Genomic DNA, 22459 nt, shown 5'->3' on the forward strand with positions numbered 1-22459 from the left:
ATGTGATTTATTTTTATACATGATGTGATATATACATCTTGATTACTTGTTATAATTGCACAAATTTTTGTACATCTAAAATATAAACATATTAATCGAACTGTACAAAAATATCAAGGTGGGTGCATATACATGTTAAAAAAAAAAAAGAAAAAAATTAGAGTCCCATCAAATTATATAACACTATAGACTTCGGAATTGAAAATACATATTTAGAATAAATAAAAGAAATAAAGGATTAAACCCATAATACAGAAATGTACTAAAATGTATTAAATTCCATCGAGATGTTAATAGGTGAAGGAGAGAAGTTTGGAGGGGTAGGCAATGCCAATGGACGGTAATGAATGGGAGCTTTGTTTGAATCAATTATTTTGTCTGAAGATATTTTTATTCTTATGAACGGCCAATATCAAATTCCCCATCTTTAATAGAAAGATGAGAGCAACTCATTTTCAAAGTTTTTTTTTTCCCTCTTTGTCAAATCATTTTCGATTTGACGGACACCGTTGTGCGGTACTAATATGTAGCCCCTCCAATCTGTCTATCCCATGCTTCATGTTTTAACATGCATACCATCATTCTGTATGTGTAAATGAATTAAATTCGATTTCTCATTGTTTATCACACAAATAATATTTTTAAGATTTTTTATTACAACTTAATTTATGTTCATAAAATCAATCATCATTTAAGGATAATTTATTATTTGATTATTATATATTAATAAAATTATTAATTTATCACACAAATATATATTAATTTATATTCATGTTTGTTTGATGCTCACGAATATTTACATAATGTAGGCTTTTTTTTTTTTGGCTGGAGGGTGAAGTTAAAAGGTTTAGGGCTTTTAGAAATTTATTTCTGGTGAGAATATACAATTAAAATCGTTTTCCCTAACCTAGTACTCAGAAGTGTTTGGAACCCCATAGGGAGAAATGATGTAATGATGCAGGGAGCAAAGAGAAATTAGCCTTTGAAGCCATGAAGGGTCATATGAGAGTTTACATATTCTACCTAATTTTCTATTTCCAATGCTCTTAAAATCTTTCAATGAACGGTCATAAAGAAGACAACCTCACATGTCCTTCTATTTTAAGCTTTTCCATTACCATTTTATTTCCAATGTGAACCATAAGCTAAGCATCTTGGTCAACCCCTCTCTTACTTTCAAAAAAGTACTGCATGTGCCTCCAGCATGACCTAAGTCTTATTACCTTCTCATTTTCTTATGTTTCAGAAAATATCTTTCCGAAGAGTTAAATAATGTTTAATTTTTTCAGAAGATTTAAAATGTGTTCCAACACACAAATACAAATACTTGGAAAAAAAAATGAAAAAATAAAGAAATAGTTAAAAATAACACCATAATTTTTTATCAAGAAATACACTGTCCTTAGCTCTTGTTCATGTCTTGCTGACATAAAAAAAGGCTCACAACATTAAGCCCCTCTTTACTCAAAACGGATCCACAGCAACTATATAGATTAAAAAGAAACATGCCTAAATCCACTGTATGACATTATTTATAATCACCCCCCTTATTATAGATATCTACAATATGACAAGCTGGTAACACCAAAATCCAGCAATCATTGATCCCGAAAGCCAGTAACTAATCCGAGCTTCCACAGTTATCACGATGTTTCGAAATTTGAAAGCCCCCCCCCCCCCCCCAGTTTTCTCATGCCTTTGCCTGCAAAAGAGATCGCATGTGTTTAGAGGTAACGGCAATCAATCATTCTCGGTATAAGGAGAGGAAACCAAGCATATTCTCAAATTATTTAGAATGAAATATTGTATTCTGATCTAAAGCATCTTTGACTTAATGTACAAGGAATAAACCATCTCATGATCCCATTAGATGCCTTTGGTTAGGTAGACGCATGGTTCAACTGGGGTTTCACTAAAGCCACCTTACTACCTAAGATGTCACCTGTCATATTGGCAGCTAGTGCCGGCCCACCTCAGTGTCAACATCCATGGATTATAATCCATCTACCACCAAAATCTAGTAGGAGGCACCAAGTAGGTGTTAAACTGATGGTCCAACAAACCAATCAAGACACCAAACCGTACGATATTTAAGAATTAGGTCAGTCACATAGGCCAAAACAACAAATCTTTAAGGTTACACAATAAGCAGCTAATTAACACTAAATTTCAAAATTTCAATGAGCACATACCCTTTTTATCTCTTAGAAATGGTCAATTGCTAGAGCTCCAAAATATCCGATTTTGACATGTAGACGTCACATGATATGCTATAGACCTTATCACTATGGAAATATCATCCAAAAACAAACATGCAAGTCATATGTGAACAACCTAGAAAAATAGTGCTTGTTCATATATCTAGTTGGGTAATCTGTAACAGTCCGACAGGTCTGACAGTCAGAAATGCATAAAGTCTGTTCGTGAATTACAGGATCACTAACCTGAGAATACAAGAAGGTTCCAAGGATAGCAATAGCAGCTCCGACAGCATTGACAGGTTGGACAGGCGTGTGGAAGATGATGATGGATGAGACTATAACAGATATACGTTTCATGGTGTTGCCGATGCTAAATGTCAAGGGAGAGATCTGATCGAGGGACATGTACGAGACTTGATTGTAGAGATGATAGAAAATACTTTGGGCCGCCACCCACCTTTCAAATACGATAAAATTCGCAAAAACGATTGTTAGAAAACAGCAAGTAAAAATATCATAAAACAACACTGTTAGATTTCATGTCCATAAAGAGTATCTAACGATTCAAAATTTATATAAGAAAAGAAACGTGGTTTTGAAATTCCAACACAAACATTGTAGTACAAAAACCTGAATTGTGATAAGATGGGTAGTGTACAGTCTAACGTTCCTGTTAGAGGTGCATATATGATATCTTCACTGTAACTCTTAAGTGATTGCTACCAGGCGGTTCAAGGCTTCAAGCTATGTGCAGGTCTTGAGGCATGTTATATACTATCCAGTAAGCATTAACCCAATGGAACAAATAAGCTATGTTACTTTGTGAGTGTCAGATGTGGGTATGTATTACAAACGGTGTATTTAATTGCTTTCCATTATATGATACAGAGATTTCAATATTTCCAATATCTTCTTCAGCTGTCAAACAGGTGATAGGACTCCTATGTTATTCATTTTAGTATAAGCATAATGTGACAAGTTCCAATAAGTTCTTCAAATGCCTTCAAAGTGTTTACCTGGGTCATAAAGTAAATGCAGAAAACATTGAATGGAAAGAAACAGAACAAGAAATTGAGATTTAGTACTCTGTTAAGTTATTACCAGATGAACTGTGGTCCAATTTGGGATAAGGCCTTTTCCCATCCTGCTGCCCACATCTGCGGTCCTTCTACAGCAATCGCGAAAGGTGTGAGTATTACAAGAGACAACATAGATAGACAAGCATAGTAGTTCATCCCACTAACGGAGTTTCCTTTCATGCCCTTCTTGGAGAATATATTACGGAAGACAAATGCCAAGTTTGATATCATAGCTCCCATAAAACCTGAAATACACAGAGATCAACCGAGTCCATACTCCAATGATAAAGCCTTCAAAGCAAATTGATTATATGCACAACCTCAACCTCAGTCAGTCAGAATCCTAAAGCAACATATATGTCCGAAATACTAAATGCACATTACCAGCTGAAAACAAGACCATGGTTACTAAAACATGCTAGAAAAAAACACACATGAAGGGGAAATGATGGTGGCCACATGTTAAGCCTTTTCAGGTTTGGATGTTAAGAAAACTGGGGTAACACCAAAAGTTTGCCAAAAAAGAGTGGCTTAGTGAGCTCAATTTCAAATAATGGGGCATTGACGTCATAAAGCACCCAGTTAGAGAGGATTAAAACATAAAAGAAACAATTCAACAACAGCTTCAATGAGGATTAAAACATCAAAGTAAAAAATCAATATCCATATCAAAGAGATTATAGCTTTCAAATTACCGGTCATATTAAAGTTGAGTTCAGTTACGGCAGCAAGAGCGCAACCACCAATGATGGGAACAAGGGAGAGGTAAACCGCAGGAGGGAAGCTCTCTCCAAGCAAGAGACTAGAAACCAGGACACTGAATGCTGGCTCACCACTCTTGATTATGTGAGTGAATGAAACTGCAACCTTAGACATACTCACAGTTGCTGCTACATGCCCAATGGTATGTGCCACAGCAACCTAGGAAAAAAAAATCAACAAGAAAAAAAGTTGAAAATTTCAGTAAAACTTGTGATTCATAGTCTCAGGCTGTGAAGTCAAATTCTAATTTTTTTTTGAAAATTTATCAATATTTTCTTCTTCAAATTTAATATAAGACAAGATAAAACCAAATTTTAATTTCATTTTCTCTGCAATCAGACAAACTGTAGTTTTCTTAAAACTGAAACAAGAGACAAATCTGTGGTTCTTTTTAACTTTTTCCTCCTACCGTCCAAATATCATAAAAACACATGATCCTAGCAAAAAAATTCAGAAATATTAAAATCTTAGACAAGCAATGAACAAATTTCTAGTTTCTACTATTTTCTCCACTTTCTCACCAACCAAACACAATATCGGAAAAAGAAAACCCTTACCGGAAACAAAGTCTTCCAAAACTCAAAATCTGTTTTAGGCGCCTCAGCAATCCTTGTAGCCCATGAAATCAACATCATCAAAGATCCACAGGCAAGGGACAAAGTTGAAGTCAACCAAGGGTAAGGGTAAGCATTCAAAACCTTCTTGTTATAAATATTGAAAACAACATTTAAAGCCCACCAAGTTGCAAAATAAATCCCAATTTTCACCCTTTTTGCAGCTTCTGATTTCACTTCCTGAGCTGCAGCCTGAATAGGCTGGGACTTATCAGCTTCATAAGCCCTGCACTTGATCACGGGTTCTTTATCCTTCCCAATAATCTCAACAGCGGAAACATGCAAAGGCTTTGACAGTGAAAGATTTGTTCTTTTCGAATTGTTTTGGAAAACCAAAGGAGGTAAAATTGAAGATCTGCAAGGAAGTGATCTTCGCTGGAGAACTGAATTTGAAACATCACTGCATGCAGCTAAAGCGGATTGCTTTAGACTAAAACTCATGTTTCTGGTATTTGGTGAATCACGATCAAGATGAATACTTTGAGGAAAAAAATTCAAAACTACAAACAAAAAATCAAACAGAAAGAAAGGTATAGAGGCCAATAAAGACTATAAGCGGTAAAAAGTTGAAAAAAATACCCTCAAATCTCAGTCCACAACCCAACTTTACGCTAAAACAAACTTTGTGATTTAATTCATGTGAAATCACACCTCTCTTATTTATATATACATGACTTTATTTTATTTACACTTTAATATGTCAATAACTTTTATTTAATTTTATATGATTTTGATTGTATTATAATAATTAAATATTATTTTATATAAATTCTAAATATTTAAATTTTCTGATTATATTTATATAAATTTTAAAATTTAATTTAAGATATTATAGTTTTTAAATTTTTATTTTCAAATTCTTCATTTTCTAGGCAAATCAAAATTTCTTTATTTTTATAAAAGTATTGAGTGTTTTTTATTTTAATATTAATTAATTTTAACATGGTTAAATTTTTTAAAAAAATTATAACTTATTATTATATCAATAAAATATAATGATGATGATTTATAAGTGAAATATGTATTTGAATGCTAACATCCAAAAGCGTGTTTAATTTTAATTATTTTAGACTATATTTTTTATGTTGATGTTTGAAAGGGAGTGGTAATTTGTGTTAGATCCAATAACCTTGATTGCTTCAAAAGTGCCAACCAACTACCCACTCAAATCCAACAACTTTGATTTCTGTCAAAATTTGTTGCTTTTTTTTATAAAAAATCAATTTATCTTAATAATAAAAACATAAGAAATGTACATATATCTCATGCGTTCTGAAAAAAATCTATTTATTTTTTCAGTTTTATGAAAATACATTAAACTGATTAAAGGTATTTTACCTAAATAAAAAAATTTATAAAAACAAAATACATTGAATATGTTTTATATTGTGGAAAAGTGTTTGGCGGCATCACCTTAAAAATCTCACCATTTGACAATCATTCTAAGTGGAAAAATATTTTTAAATAGTATCGTCACTTTTAGGCCTCTTCCATATCGATCCAATTAAAAATGCTTCTTAAATTTTTAACTCAAGATTTTATAATTCAATCAAACCCTATATATATTTTTCTATTTCCCAAAATAAACATTTCAATATTTTTAATTAAATAATTTTCTAAACTCAATTTTAATTTCGTTAAAATCATGACGACTTTATCGTAAAAGAATTTATGAAAAATATATTTAACATTTCTACATTCAACGGGTTTATTATGACCAAATGATTTATTTATATTTTTGAACTTCATTTAATTCAAAAAACATAAATTCATTTACAGGTCATTTTCATTTTAGAAAAAACCACATTCATTTCCCAATGATTCCATTTCTCCATTTTTATTTTTATTTTGGAGAAAAACATAATCATTTCCAAATGTTTCCTATTTCTCTATTTTCTCCATTTCTATTCATTTGATTCAATATGCAATTCATTTCTGGTTTCAACGAGCTAGTGAAGGGACTGATTGGACATATGCGATTAGGGCTCAAATGATTTACAATTAAGTTCCAGCTTTTCACCTATTAATTATAAACTCATTTAGTCACGAAGTTAATCCATTATAGTATTGTGACTGAGCTCTCCCTAACGACATACCAGTATGAAAGCAACTTGATCATTTCTTATCCAATGACCTTGTCATAAGTGTGTTCCCATTATAGGATATTCTTAATCTCTTTGGGATAATATTCATTCTCCCAACATGATCCTATTTTATCTCATGGTAACCATTATATCTTCTTTCATAAAAAGTCAATTCCTATCCAATAGTAATAAAGTTATTCATTACAAATATGAATGACTCATGGCCACGTTTACTTTTCATCAACCATGTAATGCCAATGAGAAAATATCGTTTACCCATGTCTCAGGCTATAAATTCCATTGTTGTGAATGACATATATCCAATGCACTAGCTTCCGGTTCCTTATCTATTTAAACACAGGCTTTTACTTACATCAAAGTATACGAGTCATGCATACATAGTCTGTTATCCACTTAGGATTAAGGTATGTCACACTATGGACATCACAAGTGAATAAATCATAAACAAATTTAGGATCTATTCTTCTTGGGTCTAGTTCGATGTATTGTCAGTTCAGTCAGTCACATCTACCTCTCTATCTTCTGGGAGTCATTCGCTCCAATGTCTAAGATAAGGCATCTCCCTAATTGGACTTGATAGACGACATATTAGTCTTTCAACCAGTTTGATCATTTTCGATTAGACTAGACATGTTTAGCTTTGTCTATTATATAAGTTGTCTTTCTGTATTATGATCCAACCACGTAATACCGCTTAGTATTAGTTAAATATTAGACAACCAGTGAACTAATATCTGCTTCTATTTTGGTTTACATGTAAAAACCACGCGAGGACAATATACAAAGTATTACTGTAATTCATGAATAATTTTATTAACCAATCTGTTCGAAAAAAATACTAGTTTACTTAGATGAAAATAGTACACTTAGAGCATTAAATCCAACAGATAATGTATACGCCTCTCTACTCGGGAATTCGACTCATGGCATTGTTATATGGAATGATTCTTTAGCTCATATGCTAAACGTATATCCCAATGCTGCGCATGTATCTAAGTTTCTAGAATACCCAGATATACTACCTTCCCACAGGTTAGTGTTAGGTACCGAATTGGAAGAGTTGGTTATAGGTCAACAATTCCCAAATAAGGAGGGATGTGTAGCTGCCATAAAGAAGTACAGCATGAAAGTGCCGGTGAACTACAAAGTTATTATATCTAAATTGACTTTCTATATTTGGGAGTGTTGGGGGTTTGCAGAAGTTTATAACTAGCAGGTATGAGATACATTGATGCAAAGGTCACAACTGTGGAAGATTCGAAAATATGTAGGGCCTAATACATGCACTACTGTAAGGATGAAATTAGTTTGTAACTACATCATGTCACTAGTGAAACACATGCTCATCATTCCTGTACCGGTCTTGATTACTGACATGTAATCTCGATTTAATTACAAAGTGTCATATAAGAAAGCATAATGGGCTAAAAATGGTGATGAAATAATTGTATGGTGATTGAGATGTGTTGTAAATGAACTTCAGAGGTGGTTAGCCATGATACAAGAGTATGTGCCAAGGACTGTGGTTGATTTATAGATACTGCCTGCTTATGCACAGGATAACCAGCTAGATCTAGGGAAAAGAATTTTCAACCGTTTGTTCTGGACATTTGATCCACGCGTTAGGGTCTTTCCTCACTGTAAGCAGCTTATGCAAATTGATGAAACTTGACTATATGAGAAATATACAAAAATTCTTTTTACTGTGATTACATAAGATGGTAACCAGAACGTACTATCAATAATGTTAGTCATTGTGGAGAGTGAGAACATAAAATCGTGACAAATTTTCTTGACGAACTTATGAAGGCATGTTGTTAGGATAGATAGCATTACCAATACTTCCCATTGATCAAAAGGGCTAATTGCGACGATTAGGTGTTTCGAAGTTTCGTGAAGATCTGTGTACTACATTCGCCATATTGTGGTTAACTTTCATAGGGACTTTAGGAATGTAGATTGGTGTAAACAAGTCATGAATATGTGTCATTCAACAACCATATATATATTTTTTTATCTTTTGAATACATTTAAAATCTCAAAGAAATGATAAAATATCTTATGGAAATATGTACACAGGGTACAAGCTGGAAGAACACCATTTTAGATAGAGAATGATGAGGCTTTAGGTTGACATGAACCATGATATGTAGACTGGTTCAGTAGCATAAGGCCGTATTGATTGGTCAATGTTTCGATGATAGGTCTCGTTATGGACATAGGACTACCAACCTTGCAGAGTTTGTTAATGTCATTTTGAAGTGTACACGACATTTGTTCATTTTAGCTATTTTCCCAAATATGTTCTACATGCTAGCAACCTTGATGCCAAGAAGGGGGGAAATAAGCAAAGTAGATGGAGGTAGGACACATTCACTTCAATGAGCTTAGGAAGGCGATAGTGGTCAACACATAGAGAGAGAGGTCGATGTTCATAAAACTATATTCCTAGCAGTTGGAAATTTTTTAGGTGAAAAAGTTTGTTGGCCATTGAGCAGGTATCTCAGCCAGGTTCTACGGAGTTGATTTCCAAAATAGGCAGTACGACTACGAGAGGTTCTAGACTTTTTGGTACCCATTGTACACATAATTGTAGCATATCCATAGACCACAGTAAATTTTATGCAATATGTTGATGAGGTGTATAGATTGGAACACATATTACATATTTGGGGAAACAAGTTCCCACATTTAGGGATGTCTTGACTTGGGAAATGCCTCGGCCTACATTCAAGTTGCTCTCAAACCCGAGGCTAAGTAGAATACCCAAAGGTCGACCGTAGACCAAAAGGATTCAAAATGACATAGGCTTGAGGGAGAATGGTAAACCCAAACATTGCGATCTGATCGCTCCACAACGTATAAACGCTGAATAGGAGGACTAAGTTAAATAACATACAAAAATGCACAAATATCATTTCAATGAGATAAAGTGGTCGAATTAGGGATCTAAATTGCTTTAACTCCTAATTGGTCCAATTTTACCTTTCAGTTACCATTTTACCCAATTAGCCGATTTAGTCTGGTTTATCTCTCAACCTCACTAAACTAAATCAGGACAATTAAATTGGTTTGTAATAGGTTCTTCTCTCGATCTCACCTTTTTAAATGTTCACCTAGAGGCGTCAATTCTAGGTTTTGAAGTCTATTTAATTTAATCTAATTTTTATGATTTAGTCCTTGAACCAAAGATTAACCATAAAAAATTTTAATCAACCAACCACATAAGATTTAGTGTCTATTCATCATCAACATACAAATATCAGTCCATTTCATGCTTAGATGAGTCATAAAAAAATATAAAAAGGCAAAGATAAAAGGTTCTTAATGACTCTTTAAAGAGTCTTTGTTAAGGACGATAGCAATAAGAAAAGTGAAGCAAGAACAACTAAAGATGATATTTTTACACTCTTGAAAGTTCACAAAGAAGAAATATATTGAATACTTTAAAGAGAATTTAAAATAACAAAAGAAAGGTTTGTATCTAAGTGCAAGAAAACCAACACTATAGTAAAAGCGAAAAAACTAACAACTACTAAATAACTAAGCTAAGAAAAGAAAAACCGAGAAAACTAAAATGGTGAAAAGAACAAAATAGAGAACCAAAAAGATGATAACAAAAAGCCTCTTTTATGTTTGACATCTAGTAGCCTTTAATACTATATTACAACTTTAATATTTAACAAAAACACTTTTGGAGATAAGGAATTGACTTGAGTGGATGTTGGACACAAAATTTCTATTTCAGTATTTTCACCCTGTTAGTGTCATGACACTAAAGCTTGGGTGTTACGACATCTTCGATATTAGGAACAATCTTGGCTTAGGGGTTCTTGATATCGCTACATAGCCTAACTAGTGTCGCGATATTCGTGATAGTGGCTAAGGGCTCCTTCACTACAACCATCAGCTTGGAGTCATGACCTCGAAGGCTTGTAGTTGATACATTGGGGCTCGGTGTCGCCACAAGTGCACTTAATGTCGCAACACCTTCGACAGACTGCTCTAGATTGGTTTTGCATTGAAGTTTTGCTCCCCTGAGGTGATTAAGATTGAGTGTCACAATGTCCTAGATTCAGTGTCGCAATACCCATGATAGTTGATGTTTTCCTCAAGGTTTGGCCATAGACATTTTCCTACATAAACTCAAATTAACCATTAAACTCCTAATGACATAGTTTTGCCAATTTTGGTTTTAAAAGGAGTAAAGCATAAGAAAAGGTTATCATTAACACTAAAACTAAAAATCAACAAAAAACATTGAGAATAATTTTATATTTTCGGAGAACAAACTCATCAAGTGTTTGAGAACCTAATTTGACATATCAAATTGTAATGACCCAGTTTCTAATGGTGATGAAAAATGCAGTTCTAAGACCCATTTCTATAAATTGAGCTGGTAAATATTAAATAGGGATATTTATGAGATTAGTGTATAGATGAATTAAAATTTGGTTAAGTAATTTAACCGAAGTTATAGTTAATTAAGGCCTAGGGACTAAATTGTAAAATTCGAATCACTATAGATTTTTTAATCAGGAAATGGCTTGAGGACTTAAATAGTAGTTACCCAAAGAACTAAAATGGTTATTAAACCATTTTTCTCTTATGGCTAGTGGACAATAATAATGATTCCTTTAAACTTAATTAACATTATAATTAGTTAAGTAAAACTTGATTATATTTAATTAAAACAAATTATTTAATTTTAATAAACTATATAAATTAAATTTAGTGGAGAAAATAATATCATCTCCTTCATTTCATTCATCCACCGTCCAAAAAGAAAGAAAACAACCTAAAGAGAAGCTTTCAAAACTGTAGTGTTTGGCCATTTAATTGGTAAGTGCAATCAAGTCATTTTCTTGTAACTTTTATAGACTTGAGGTCATGTGAGCTTGATTTAGTTAGCCTATGTACCAATTTGTAAACTGTTAAAGTATTAAAAAGTTCTCATTGTTGATTTCTTGAAGAATTAGGTGTCGAATTGATAGAAATTAAGCTTAGATTATGAAAATGACTAAATTGTAAAGTTTAATTATTACTCTCACACATTAGGGACCAAATTGAATAAAATTTAAAAAAATTATGAAATTTCAATAGGAATGGAAAGTAGGGGGTCCCTAATGGATATATGTGAAATTAGATTTTAATTCGAAGCTTTAGATAAAAAATTACGTTTGTCCCAGTTTTAGAGACTAAATTGAATAAATTGAGAAATATGTATGAATTTGTATTTGAAAGTGATTTGATATTGTGTCATTTTAAAATTGTTACTCGTATCTAAAGACGACGCAAGACCGTCGAGAGGGAAAGGAAAAGTGAAAGCTAACAATGAGTGACACTAGCTTTCGACTTATATTTCTATGATTCAGTATCAATTTAATTGTTGTATATTAATGATATATTGGTGTGATAAGTTTATTTAACTTTGTTAATTGAAGTAATGTTTAGATAGTTCAATGATGTATTTGGTACTTTAGTGGCATATTTATATATGTACATATATGTTAATACATTAATTGAGATTTGGCATGTAATAGCCCGTTTTTGAGTCAAATCGAAATAGTGGTTTTGGGACCACAAATATGAGGTCAAAATATTTATTTTATTATTTTAATAAGGTTTACAGTATGATAGAATTATTGTGTGAAAGTTTCGTAAAGAAATTTTACTGTTTGAATGCTTAATTCAGTAAAAAGGACTAAATCGTATAAAGCGTAAAACTTGTGTTATATTAGCTAAAAGTGTCAAATAGCTATATAACATTAAAGTAATGGCCCTTAAGTGGTAAATAGGCCATTTATGGGTTAGTGGATGATGATAGCATGGCAAATGGTGTAAATTATAATAATTTTAAAGGTTAATTTAGTAAATTGGTAAATAATGTTAATAATAAAACATAAAAATTTTGATTAATTATAATCATATTCTTGCCGAAATTAGGGCTTGAGAAAGCCATTAAACAAGCTTGAACATTCGGCCATTTAGATCCTTGATTAAGGTACGATTTTTGCTCGGTTTTTAATGATTTCTATGTTTTTGTAATCGTTGCTTCGTATTCTAGCTAGCCCGTACCTTAGATTTCAAAATGGTTAAAGATTTAACATATTACCATTGTTGAATGCTTGAGTAATTTGATGGTTAATGATAGATTATGAAGATTTATTGATAGTTAAACTAGTTTTGTAAAGCGATTTTTGACAAAAATGTCAAAAAGGGATGAAATTAAGAAATTATAAAATTAGGTGGGTAAAAGTATGAATAATAAAAGATATGGGCTGCTAAGGACTCTATTAAAATTCGGCTAAGCTTGGGTTGTACTAAATTGCATGAATTTGCAATTTTATGTGATAAGGGCTAAATTGTAAAAAGGGTGAAAGTTTAGGGGCAAATGTGTAAATTTTCCAAAATATGAATTATGGGCTAAATTGAATAGATTGAATACTTAATTTACTGAATTTGATAATATATAGGTCAAGATAAGCTGAGATCGGGATTAGATCGGGGAAAAAGAAAGTGGACGAATAGCAGATATTTGCTATCCGAGCTATACGAGGTAAGTTCGTATAATTAAAATCGAACTTTTAAATACTTGAAATAATTGTAATGAAAATGTATAATTGAATAGTTGATATACTTGGAATGTGAATGCCTTATCAATATAGTTTAATTCTTTCTGAAGCCCCGTTTGAACTGCAAGAATTTGTAAGATACGAGTGACATGTCACTAGGGTTACCGTTTTGGTCGAGATCTTGCATGTGTTGCGGATGCACCACAGCTCGAATGAGCTTACCGACATATCAGCTCATAAGAGCTTACTGTTTTTAGCTGATTGGAGCTTACTGTTTCAGCTTATAAAAGCTTACTGTTTTCAGCTTATAAAAGCTTATTGTTTTCAGCTCGTCAAAACTTATGATTTTATCTCAATAGAGCTTACCGTCCATCGGCTCAGGAGGAGCTTACTGTTCATAGCTCTAAAGAGTAGAAAATAATAATGAATTGACGGATTACTAATTTATACATAATGTATATTACCCGAGTATCCCTCGATATTTTAATAGGTTTAAAGGGCATAAATACTGTTTATATGGATGAAAGACTGTTTATATGGATGAGCTATTGTTTGCAAATGGGTTATTGTTTATATGATGGAGAATGAAATGTTACTAATGTTGTACATGATATATGAATTTGGTCTAATGCAATGTATTGAGTATTGAATTGAAATAATGGATGGTTACATGTACTTATATGGCTAACTTGTTGATGAATGTTTGTGTTTAGGCATTTGGAAATTGAATTAAGTATACCTTATTTATTACCTTAATTCTATAAATGGTAAGTTTAATTCTGAATTATACGGGCTTACTAAGCTTTAAAGCTTACTCTATTTCTTTTTCCATGTTTTATAGAGGTTCGATAGCTCGCTTGTTTCGAATAAGTCAGAGTTACGCATCACATTATCCAGTTGCCGATTAGTACTTTTGAAATTGTGAATATATGTAAATATGGAATGTATAGGCTAGTATTAAAGATGATAAGTATGGTTACTTGAGATAATGAATTTTTAGTACATTTTATGGTATAAGTTTAAGCCATGTGATTTGGCTAAATTTGGTATAATGTTATGGTTGTATATAAGTGTTCAATTATGGCATGTTTGATAAGTAGTAGATGGAATGGAATTATGCAAATGTTATCTTGATATATGGTTAGCATATGATTGGAAAATGCATGATGTTAATTAGGTATTTGAATACTATGTTGTATCATATATGTATAAAATGTATTGGATCGACTGCCTATTGAGTTATGAATTGATGAAATTTTATGCTTGTGCATGTAAGTGAAAATATGGTGGCAAAATGGCTTCGCAAATTGCCTATTTTTGTCCACACGAGCAGAGATATGGGTGTGTGTCTCGGCCATGTGTGACACACGGTCATGTTACACGGTCGTGTGTCCCCTGGTCTTGAATTAAAATGAAGTCAGTATGCTCCACACGGTCTCACACACGGACGTGTGACTGGCCGTGCAGTACAAGTCAGTATACCCCCTAATTGGCACACAGCCTAGCACACGGGCGTGTGACTTGGCCGTGTTGCATAAGTTAGTATACCCTACAGTTTTCACATAGCCTGGCACATAGGCGTGTCTTCAGTCGTGTGATGCAAGTTAGTATGTATGCCCTGTTTCCACACGGTCTAAGACACGGGCGTGTCTACTAGCCGTGTGAGGCATACGGCTTGTTCACACGGGCGTGTGGTCCTTTTATGTTTGAAATTTTTCCTAAGTTTCTAAAATTTTCATATGATATCCGTTTAGTCCCAAACCACTTCTAAATCATGTTTAAGGTCTCGTAGGCTATTATATGGGACAAATTGATTGGAATTGAATGTTGATTGTATGATTTAATCGAGTGTATGAAAATAGTATAGTTATATGTGTTTCTAGTCTGGTAATGCTCCGTAACCCTATTTCGGCATTAAATACATGTGAGGGGTGTTACATGGCATGAATTTAATATATATTGGTTGACATTAAAATTTAGAGTAATTGTATGCAAATGATTGTAACTTACGTTATATTGACTTGAATCATGGAAATACCACTAAGCATTATCACTCAACGTATGGTTGTTTTTCTCGTGCGTAGGTATAGGTGCATCTTAAGATCTCAAGAAGTAATTCCAGCATCCGAGAAGTGATTCCAGTAAAGTTCTCTTTCATTTAGTTTACGACATGTACCTAAGCTTATTTTGTATAAGGTTTGAGAAATGGTCAAATTGGATTATAATGATATGAATATAATGAAATAGTTAATGATTGTCCATGGAGTAAGTGTTAATGGCTTAGAAAATTGTATATTGAACATGTCAATATGTAACCCCTGTCACCTAGTCCGGTTGCCAAACCCGAGCAATAGAGTGCTATGAACAAATACCACACAATTACAACCAATTTATAATCCAAATCACAATTAATTATTAAATAATCACATACGTGCATGCATAATTACTTTATTTAAACCCATTTTAGGTAAATATTGACTATATAGAAGCTGAAAAGAAACTAAAGATTGAACATGGTTTAATTTGAATTAAAAACAAAAAAATGAGAAAATTTTGAAACAAGAGACACACAGCTGTGTGGAAAAACTTGCACTAAAAATTAATAAGACATACGACCGCGTGAGGAAGCCATGTGTAGCACATGACTGTGTGATAGCCCGAGTTCCAGGCCATGTGCACCTAAAATGGCTTCTAAAACAAGACAAATATTCATACATTTCTTGAGTACCAAGCCATCCCAAGCCAAACCAAAATCAACCATATACAAACCTTAAAAAAAAAAAACTCATTCTAACAATTCAAATTCAAATATAGATTCATATTCAGCAAGTCCAATATGCCTTCCAAGGCACCTCAAAGCAATTAACCTAGTAACCTCCTTTGACCATTTCAAACACCATACTAAAACCATTCAACCTAGCAATTACATATCATTTTCTTACCAACTCATTTCATGCATATTACCTTATTAATTTATAAGCAAAACACCAACCAAATCCAACCAGATAACATTGCCATCATTTATATATATAAGCATAAAAACTGAGTTCTCAAAATGCCAACAAGATCAAGGTTAAGCATTGTTAAATCAATGAGTCTTTAGGTACATGCCATGGCCCAAATTAGACTATCACCAACTCTTGAGTCCGGGATTATCGTTGGATGCTGAGTCGATGATCGAGATGTAAAGTACCTAACCTGTACACGAAAAACAAAATCGTACACTGAGTATAATTTAGTGGTATTTCAATAATCCAAAGAACATAACATAAGACATTTTAGTAACATAAGTTAAAAATGCATGATGTTATGCAGTTTAATGTCATCTAACCATTTCTAATATTCTTGAATAAAAGCAAATATAATTTAGCAATATCTAAACATGATTATAACTTCACTTATAATTTGATATTTAAATTTATAAAATGACACCTTCTATTTCACTTTCCAATTACTAACCATTTGCCATATCAAGATCAATTTCGCATCTCTTGTAGCTCATTCAATCACTTGAACTTTAAGGACTCATCCAACATCAACATGTAATCAATTTCTTATTTATATAAATATACACGTACTTCACGTTTGTTCAATTAAACCCACATGAACATAAATCAATTCAAATCAATCCAGTACATCTCACGATCATAAAGTGTCTCACCTTATGTTCTTACCATGCATAAATAATTCAATATGCAACAATTACGAGTAGTTGTGGTTATAGAAACACAAACCATATACTCTGAACTATTCGTCGACAACTTTGTCTTTCCCTTACTTGCATCAAAATACACTATATTCCATTCTAAACTGTTTAGTTCTCCATCATGAGGATCAACATTTCACCAAAAAGTTAATTCCATCAATTAAACTATATATAGTTACTTCATACCATTAATCAATTGTTACCTAGTCAATATCTATTTCACATATAGATATCTCATATTTTTCAATTTGATCTTTATTTATTTATTTATGTCAAAACACTATATAATAACAATTCAATTATGAAACATAACATTATTACAAAAATATACCATCAATTAATAAAGTCTTATATGAACTTACTTGAAAAACAGTAACCACAAAGCATTAGGGACTAATATGTAATTTATCCTATTTCTTGATTAACTTCCAATTGATTCAATTCCAAATCTATAATAATTCATTAAAATTTATCAATTCCAACAAGCTTATAACACTTTATTATATGTATACGAAAACTTAATTTCATTTTAAACAATTTTCCTAAAGTTTTGCATTTTATTCAATTAAGTCCTTAAAACCAGAACTATTATATCTTTGAAAATCAAGCTTTGATTTTCAATTCAATTACAATTTTATCACTACACAGCCCTCTAAATACATAATTTTCAGAAATTTCATGAAAATTTTTACATTGTTGCAATTTAGTCCTTATAAACAAAACTAACAAAATGTATTTAACAAGTTAGTCCTATTTCATTTCTAAGTTTCAAAATATACCATAAACATTCAAAAACTTCAACTATTTAACAATGGCAGCATCTTCAATTCTGAACAATACCAAAAAAAATACTATATGAATTTACTAACTCGTCCTTCTCCATTTTCTTTTTCCTTCGAATTGTTCTCGCATGAAAAGAGAATGAAAATTTCTCTTTCATTCCACTGTATCATCTTTTAGTTTCTTTTAATTCAATTTTGTTTTATTTTATTAATTTAATTAAGTAATTAATGTTTTATAGAATATAAAAATACATATTTGTTTCATTTACCGTGCATAATAGTTTCTAGGGATATATTTACTTCTTTAATCCTTATTTTATTTCCAATTAACAAAAAATATATGGAAATTAAACTTTTACCACTTTTATAATTTAGTCCTTATACATAAATTAAACACTAATTTGATAAAATTACCGACCAAAATTAAATTCACTTCTAACATAACTTTGTAAATATTTTTATTAAATATTTATGAGTACGATTATGAAAATGAGGTCCCAATACCTCAATTTCCAAAACCAATGACTTTAATACATTTGTACCTTGTCTAACTTTCCAAATAATCAAAATTATTTGACAAAACTTCAATATAATCAGTAATACCTCGTAAATATTAATAAATAATATTTCTTGACTCTATCATTTGAAAACAATTTCCGAAATCACCATTTTCGACACCATTAACTTTTGGATTGTTACACTATATGTGTGAATGGTTGATTTGGTATCTTAAGGCCAACAATTATGTATATGTTAAGTATTTGGAAATGTTTAAATAGGTACCAAATTGGACATTGTTACAAAACAGAGATCATGTCGCAATGTCGACTGTTTAACGCCGTGATGAGACTAATTCAGAATGTTGCATCGCGACGAGGAACTCTCGAGGTCGGAACGTCAACTCGACATTTTGATTTATTTATAATTTGGTCCTTATTCTGTCTCGGGTTAGCAATAGAGCTTTCGTAAGCTCGTATAAGACCTAGAAATGTTTATGTATAATTTTAAACACTTTTTATACTTATATTTGAATGTTTATTAGTTCTAAATCGAATGTAATCTGATCATAGTTGCCTCGACAAAAAATGTAACACCATATAGCTCGGACCCTATGATTGGGTTGGGTAAAGGGGTGTTACACAAATCACAAAAAATCACGGTCTAAGCAAAACAATTGGCCACAGTCGAAACAAGTGCCCACAATGAAACTTTCATTCTAGATAATTGTCGCAGTTAAGGCTAACATAAATCAATGTAATTGAAAAATAAGGTTGAAGTTGGAAAATTGAAACGTTAATAAATTTTGATTAATATAAAACCAATCTTGTTATGTTTGATATAAAGGAAAAAATGAAATCTTGTTACAAATTCAAATAAAGTTTTTTAGAAAAAAAGGGTACAATTACTTCATAATTTACATTAATCAAAATTGATGGTTGGATGGAGTTGTTCATGGGGTGAAATGTTGTGATGCCCTTTTGTTGACTCTGGATTGTTAGTGATGGTCTACTAGGAGCTCAATATTTTCCTACCTTGAATCTGCATTCTTATCATCCATCGATGAACCTTGAGTGTATCAAATCAACTTGAAAAATCCTATGTTCCAAAGGTTTGCTTGGGAGGTGTGGAGTAATGGGGTACAGAACTAAACATATCATCCATCATCAATAATCTCGGTTGTTGATAATGAGAACTTGAACTGGGCATCTCTAGACGATAGGAGTAGCCTTGAAACTTCGATGTAAAACTATCGCTGCGCAACTCCGATGATAAGAACTAGCTTGAGATATTGATGGACCTAGAAAATCTTACACATGTTGCAATTGTGTTTGTATTCGAATTGGGTAATCATTATCCTCTACATTCTTTTCGGCAGCTACAAGTTCGAGCCCTGGAGCAGAAGGCAAATGTCTTTGACAAGGATGGGAGCTAGGGGTGTTCAAACGGTTAACCGATTAGTTAACCAAACCGAACTTTTTAATCCTTTAACCGTTAATCAAATTGAAATTTTTTCAAAAAAATTAACCGATCAAAATATTTTGATTAATTCGGTTGGTTAACCAAATTAACCGAAATTTATATGTTTTTTTTGTTAAAAATGTATAAAACAGATAAAAAAATTTGTAATTTTTATTTGACTGGATTAAACGAACTGGTAATAGCCTAATACATATAATATATAATATTATTTATTAAATTTGGTTAATTTGGTTAATTACTAGATTTTGAACCGAATTAACTATTAATCGAAATTCCAAAAAACTTTAACTGACCTCTGACCAAACTAGATCGGTTAATCAAATTAGATCAATTCGGTCAGCTAATTCTATTTTAATCGAAGTGATGACATCACGAACTAACTAAAATACGACAAAGGCAAGTGCACCTATCGAATGGTAGTATAACTATGTGAGTCGGGAATATAGCATCCACGAGGACTAAAAGTACTAGTAGTTTCTATCTTTTTATTATTTAGCTGAATAAATTGAAGGGATTTATTTTAACCTAATCTTAACTAACTTAATTACTAAGATGAAACAGAGAAAAACGTTGGAAAATATTTGAAGAAAACTAATGAAAGAGACAATACCCATGAAAGAATCCATCTAGACTTCATTTATTATTCTAAATTTGAATTAAACGATTTATTCACTTGTCTTGATCCGTAGATATCCCTAACTTATGTTAATATCTCTTTCGAGAATAAAAACAACTGACTCTAGGTTGATTAATTGAAATCTCTTTCTAATTAAAACCGTTATTGTCACATTAACTCGATTTATGGATTCCCCTATTAGGTTAACTCTAATCCGGTAGATTTATGTTGTCCGATTTCTAGGATTGCATGCAACTCCACTCAATTATGTAAGATCTACTCTTAAATAAGGACTTTTTCTCAACTGAATAAGCACATCAACCATGAATTAATATCTTGAAAACATTAAAACATGAAATACGAACACATAATTGAAATCAAGAACAAATATTTATCATGTAATTCAGAAAAACCAAATAATAAGATCCGTCTTAGGTTTCATCCTCCCTGGGTATCTAGGGAATTTAGTTCATACTTTGGAAGGAAAACATCTCAAAATTAGGAAAATAACAAAACATAAAGAAACTCAAAATCTTCGAGAGGAATTAAATGGAGATCTTCAGTTTTGAAAGAGATCTTGCTTCTGAGTTGAATCTGTTGGCGTTCTTCGAGTCTTTTCTTTGTTTAGCTCTGCGTGTCCCCTTAGGTCCTCTTCTAGTTTGTATTTATAGACTTTAGAATGCTCAGAAATCCTAAAAATTGGCTTTTTCTGCGTGTTTAGGAAATAGGGAGCGATATCAACACGGGCTGCCACATGGACGTGTGGCCAGCCCCTGTGGCTCACACGGGTGTGTGCTCAGCCTGTGTGGTAATGGTCTTGGCTGTGTAGATCCCTAAATCAGCCCGTTTTGTCTGTTTTTGGTTCAATTTTCGCTCATTTTGTTCCCCTATGCTTTCTTAAGTATAAAACATGAAATTAAAAGATTAGGAGTAGCAAATTCACTAAATTAAATAATAAATCATCCAAAAATACATCAAGAATGGGATTTAAATATGTTACTTTTATGGCTTATCACGAAGTTTAAACATCCCTAATGGGATCAACTCGATACACTTTGTTGATGTCTCTATCGGTGAATGTTTCTTGGGACTACCATCAAGTGGCCACCAAATAAATACGACAACTCGTTTTCCATATACCATCATTGGTAGTGGACTAAGGGCATGAAATCCCACATACAAGAGTCCATCCGAGGCCTCCTATCCATCTGGGCATTCCACATTAGTATCTACTATTTATGCTCTAATGTCCAATTTTTTGCATCATTTTCCCTTTTATTAATGTCATGGACATTGTTGTCATTATCTAGAATGTTAAAAACATATTGCTTACATCTAAATTGTCCTAGAGCCCGATCCCCATTGTACTACTCAACGGTTGAAAAATTCAGGATGGGTGCATTAATGTACTAAATGTATGAATGGTGGTACGCTGATTGGTAAATTACACCTGTAACATCTAACACAGCATATGACATTCACATGAACTACATAATTAATAACATTAATATCATGACTTGAGTAAAATAACACAACTAAAATAATTTCATGACATGAATATATTTTATTTTGAAAAAAGTCTACCTCCTCTCCTGCATATGCCTCAATCATTTGTCTCTAAACAAGGGTTTCTGACTTCCCAATCCCTGGACAAGTGCAGCATCTAAAAAGAAAGCAAAATTGATAGATAATATTTTCATAAAAAATAATTCTTAATTAATGTTTAATTTTTTTTTACTTATTTACAAGTAGGAAAACATACTGTTGGTGACTTAGTGATGCTAGAAATAGAATCTTGTAAAGTGTATAGGACTGCAGCAATAGTAGGCAACTGCCTATATCTTATGTATCATGCTTTGTCCCCTGATAAAGCTCATGGTACAACGTTGCTAATATTACTGAAGCCCAACTATACAAACAGACAACTTGAAAACCCGCCAACATAAAGACAAGTACATTGGGTAGATTTTATTATTACATGAGTTCATCGTAAGTACCCCTTATCAGCTTCATTATGTACGCCTGAGCAACGCATATCT

At 32.3% G+C, this 22459-nt stretch overlaps 1 protein-coding gene across 1 annotated transcript; it reads right to left on the reverse strand.

Moving 5' to 3' along the window:
- Positions 1-1356: 1356 nt before the first annotated feature.
- Positions 1357-5340, reverse strand: LOC108463827 (glucose-6-phosphate/phosphate translocator 1, chloroplastic). Its single transcript, XM_053023815.1, has 5 exons — positions 4600-5340; positions 3976-4201; positions 3303-3525; positions 2445-2658; positions 1357-1702 (listed from the first exon to the last, which is right to left on the reverse strand). The coding sequence occupies exons 1-5, from the start codon at positions 5095-5097 to the stop codon at positions 1691-1693; spliced, it is 1173 nt and encodes a 390-aa protein (XP_052879775.1). The 5' UTR covers positions 5098-5340; the 3' UTR covers positions 1357-1690.
- Between the last annotated feature and the right edge of the window lie 17119 nt (positions 5341-22459).

This window comes from Gossypium arboreum, chromosome 13 (genome assembly GCF_025698485.1).
Source record: "Gossypium arboreum isolate Shixiya-1 chromosome 13, ASM2569848v2, whole genome shotgun sequence".
Classification (NCBI taxonomy): domain Eukaryota; kingdom Viridiplantae; phylum Streptophyta; class Magnoliopsida; order Malvales; family Malvaceae; genus Gossypium; species Gossypium arboreum.

Bases quoted from the DNA above. Each gene is read 5' to 3' on its own strand.
- LOC108463827 (XM_053023815.1), bottom strand. From the start codon at position 5,097: ATGAGTTTTAGTCTAAAGCAATCCGCTTTAGCTGCATGCAGTGATGTT. The intron at 4,202-4,599 runs GTAAGGGTTTTC...TTTTTTTCCTAG, and splicing joins TTTGGAAGACTTTGTTTCCG to GTTGCTGTGGCACATACCAT. The intron at 2,659-3,302 runs GTAATAACTTAA...CGTATTTGAAAG, and splicing joins ATTGGACCACAGTTCATCTG to GTGGGTGGCGGCCCAAAGTA.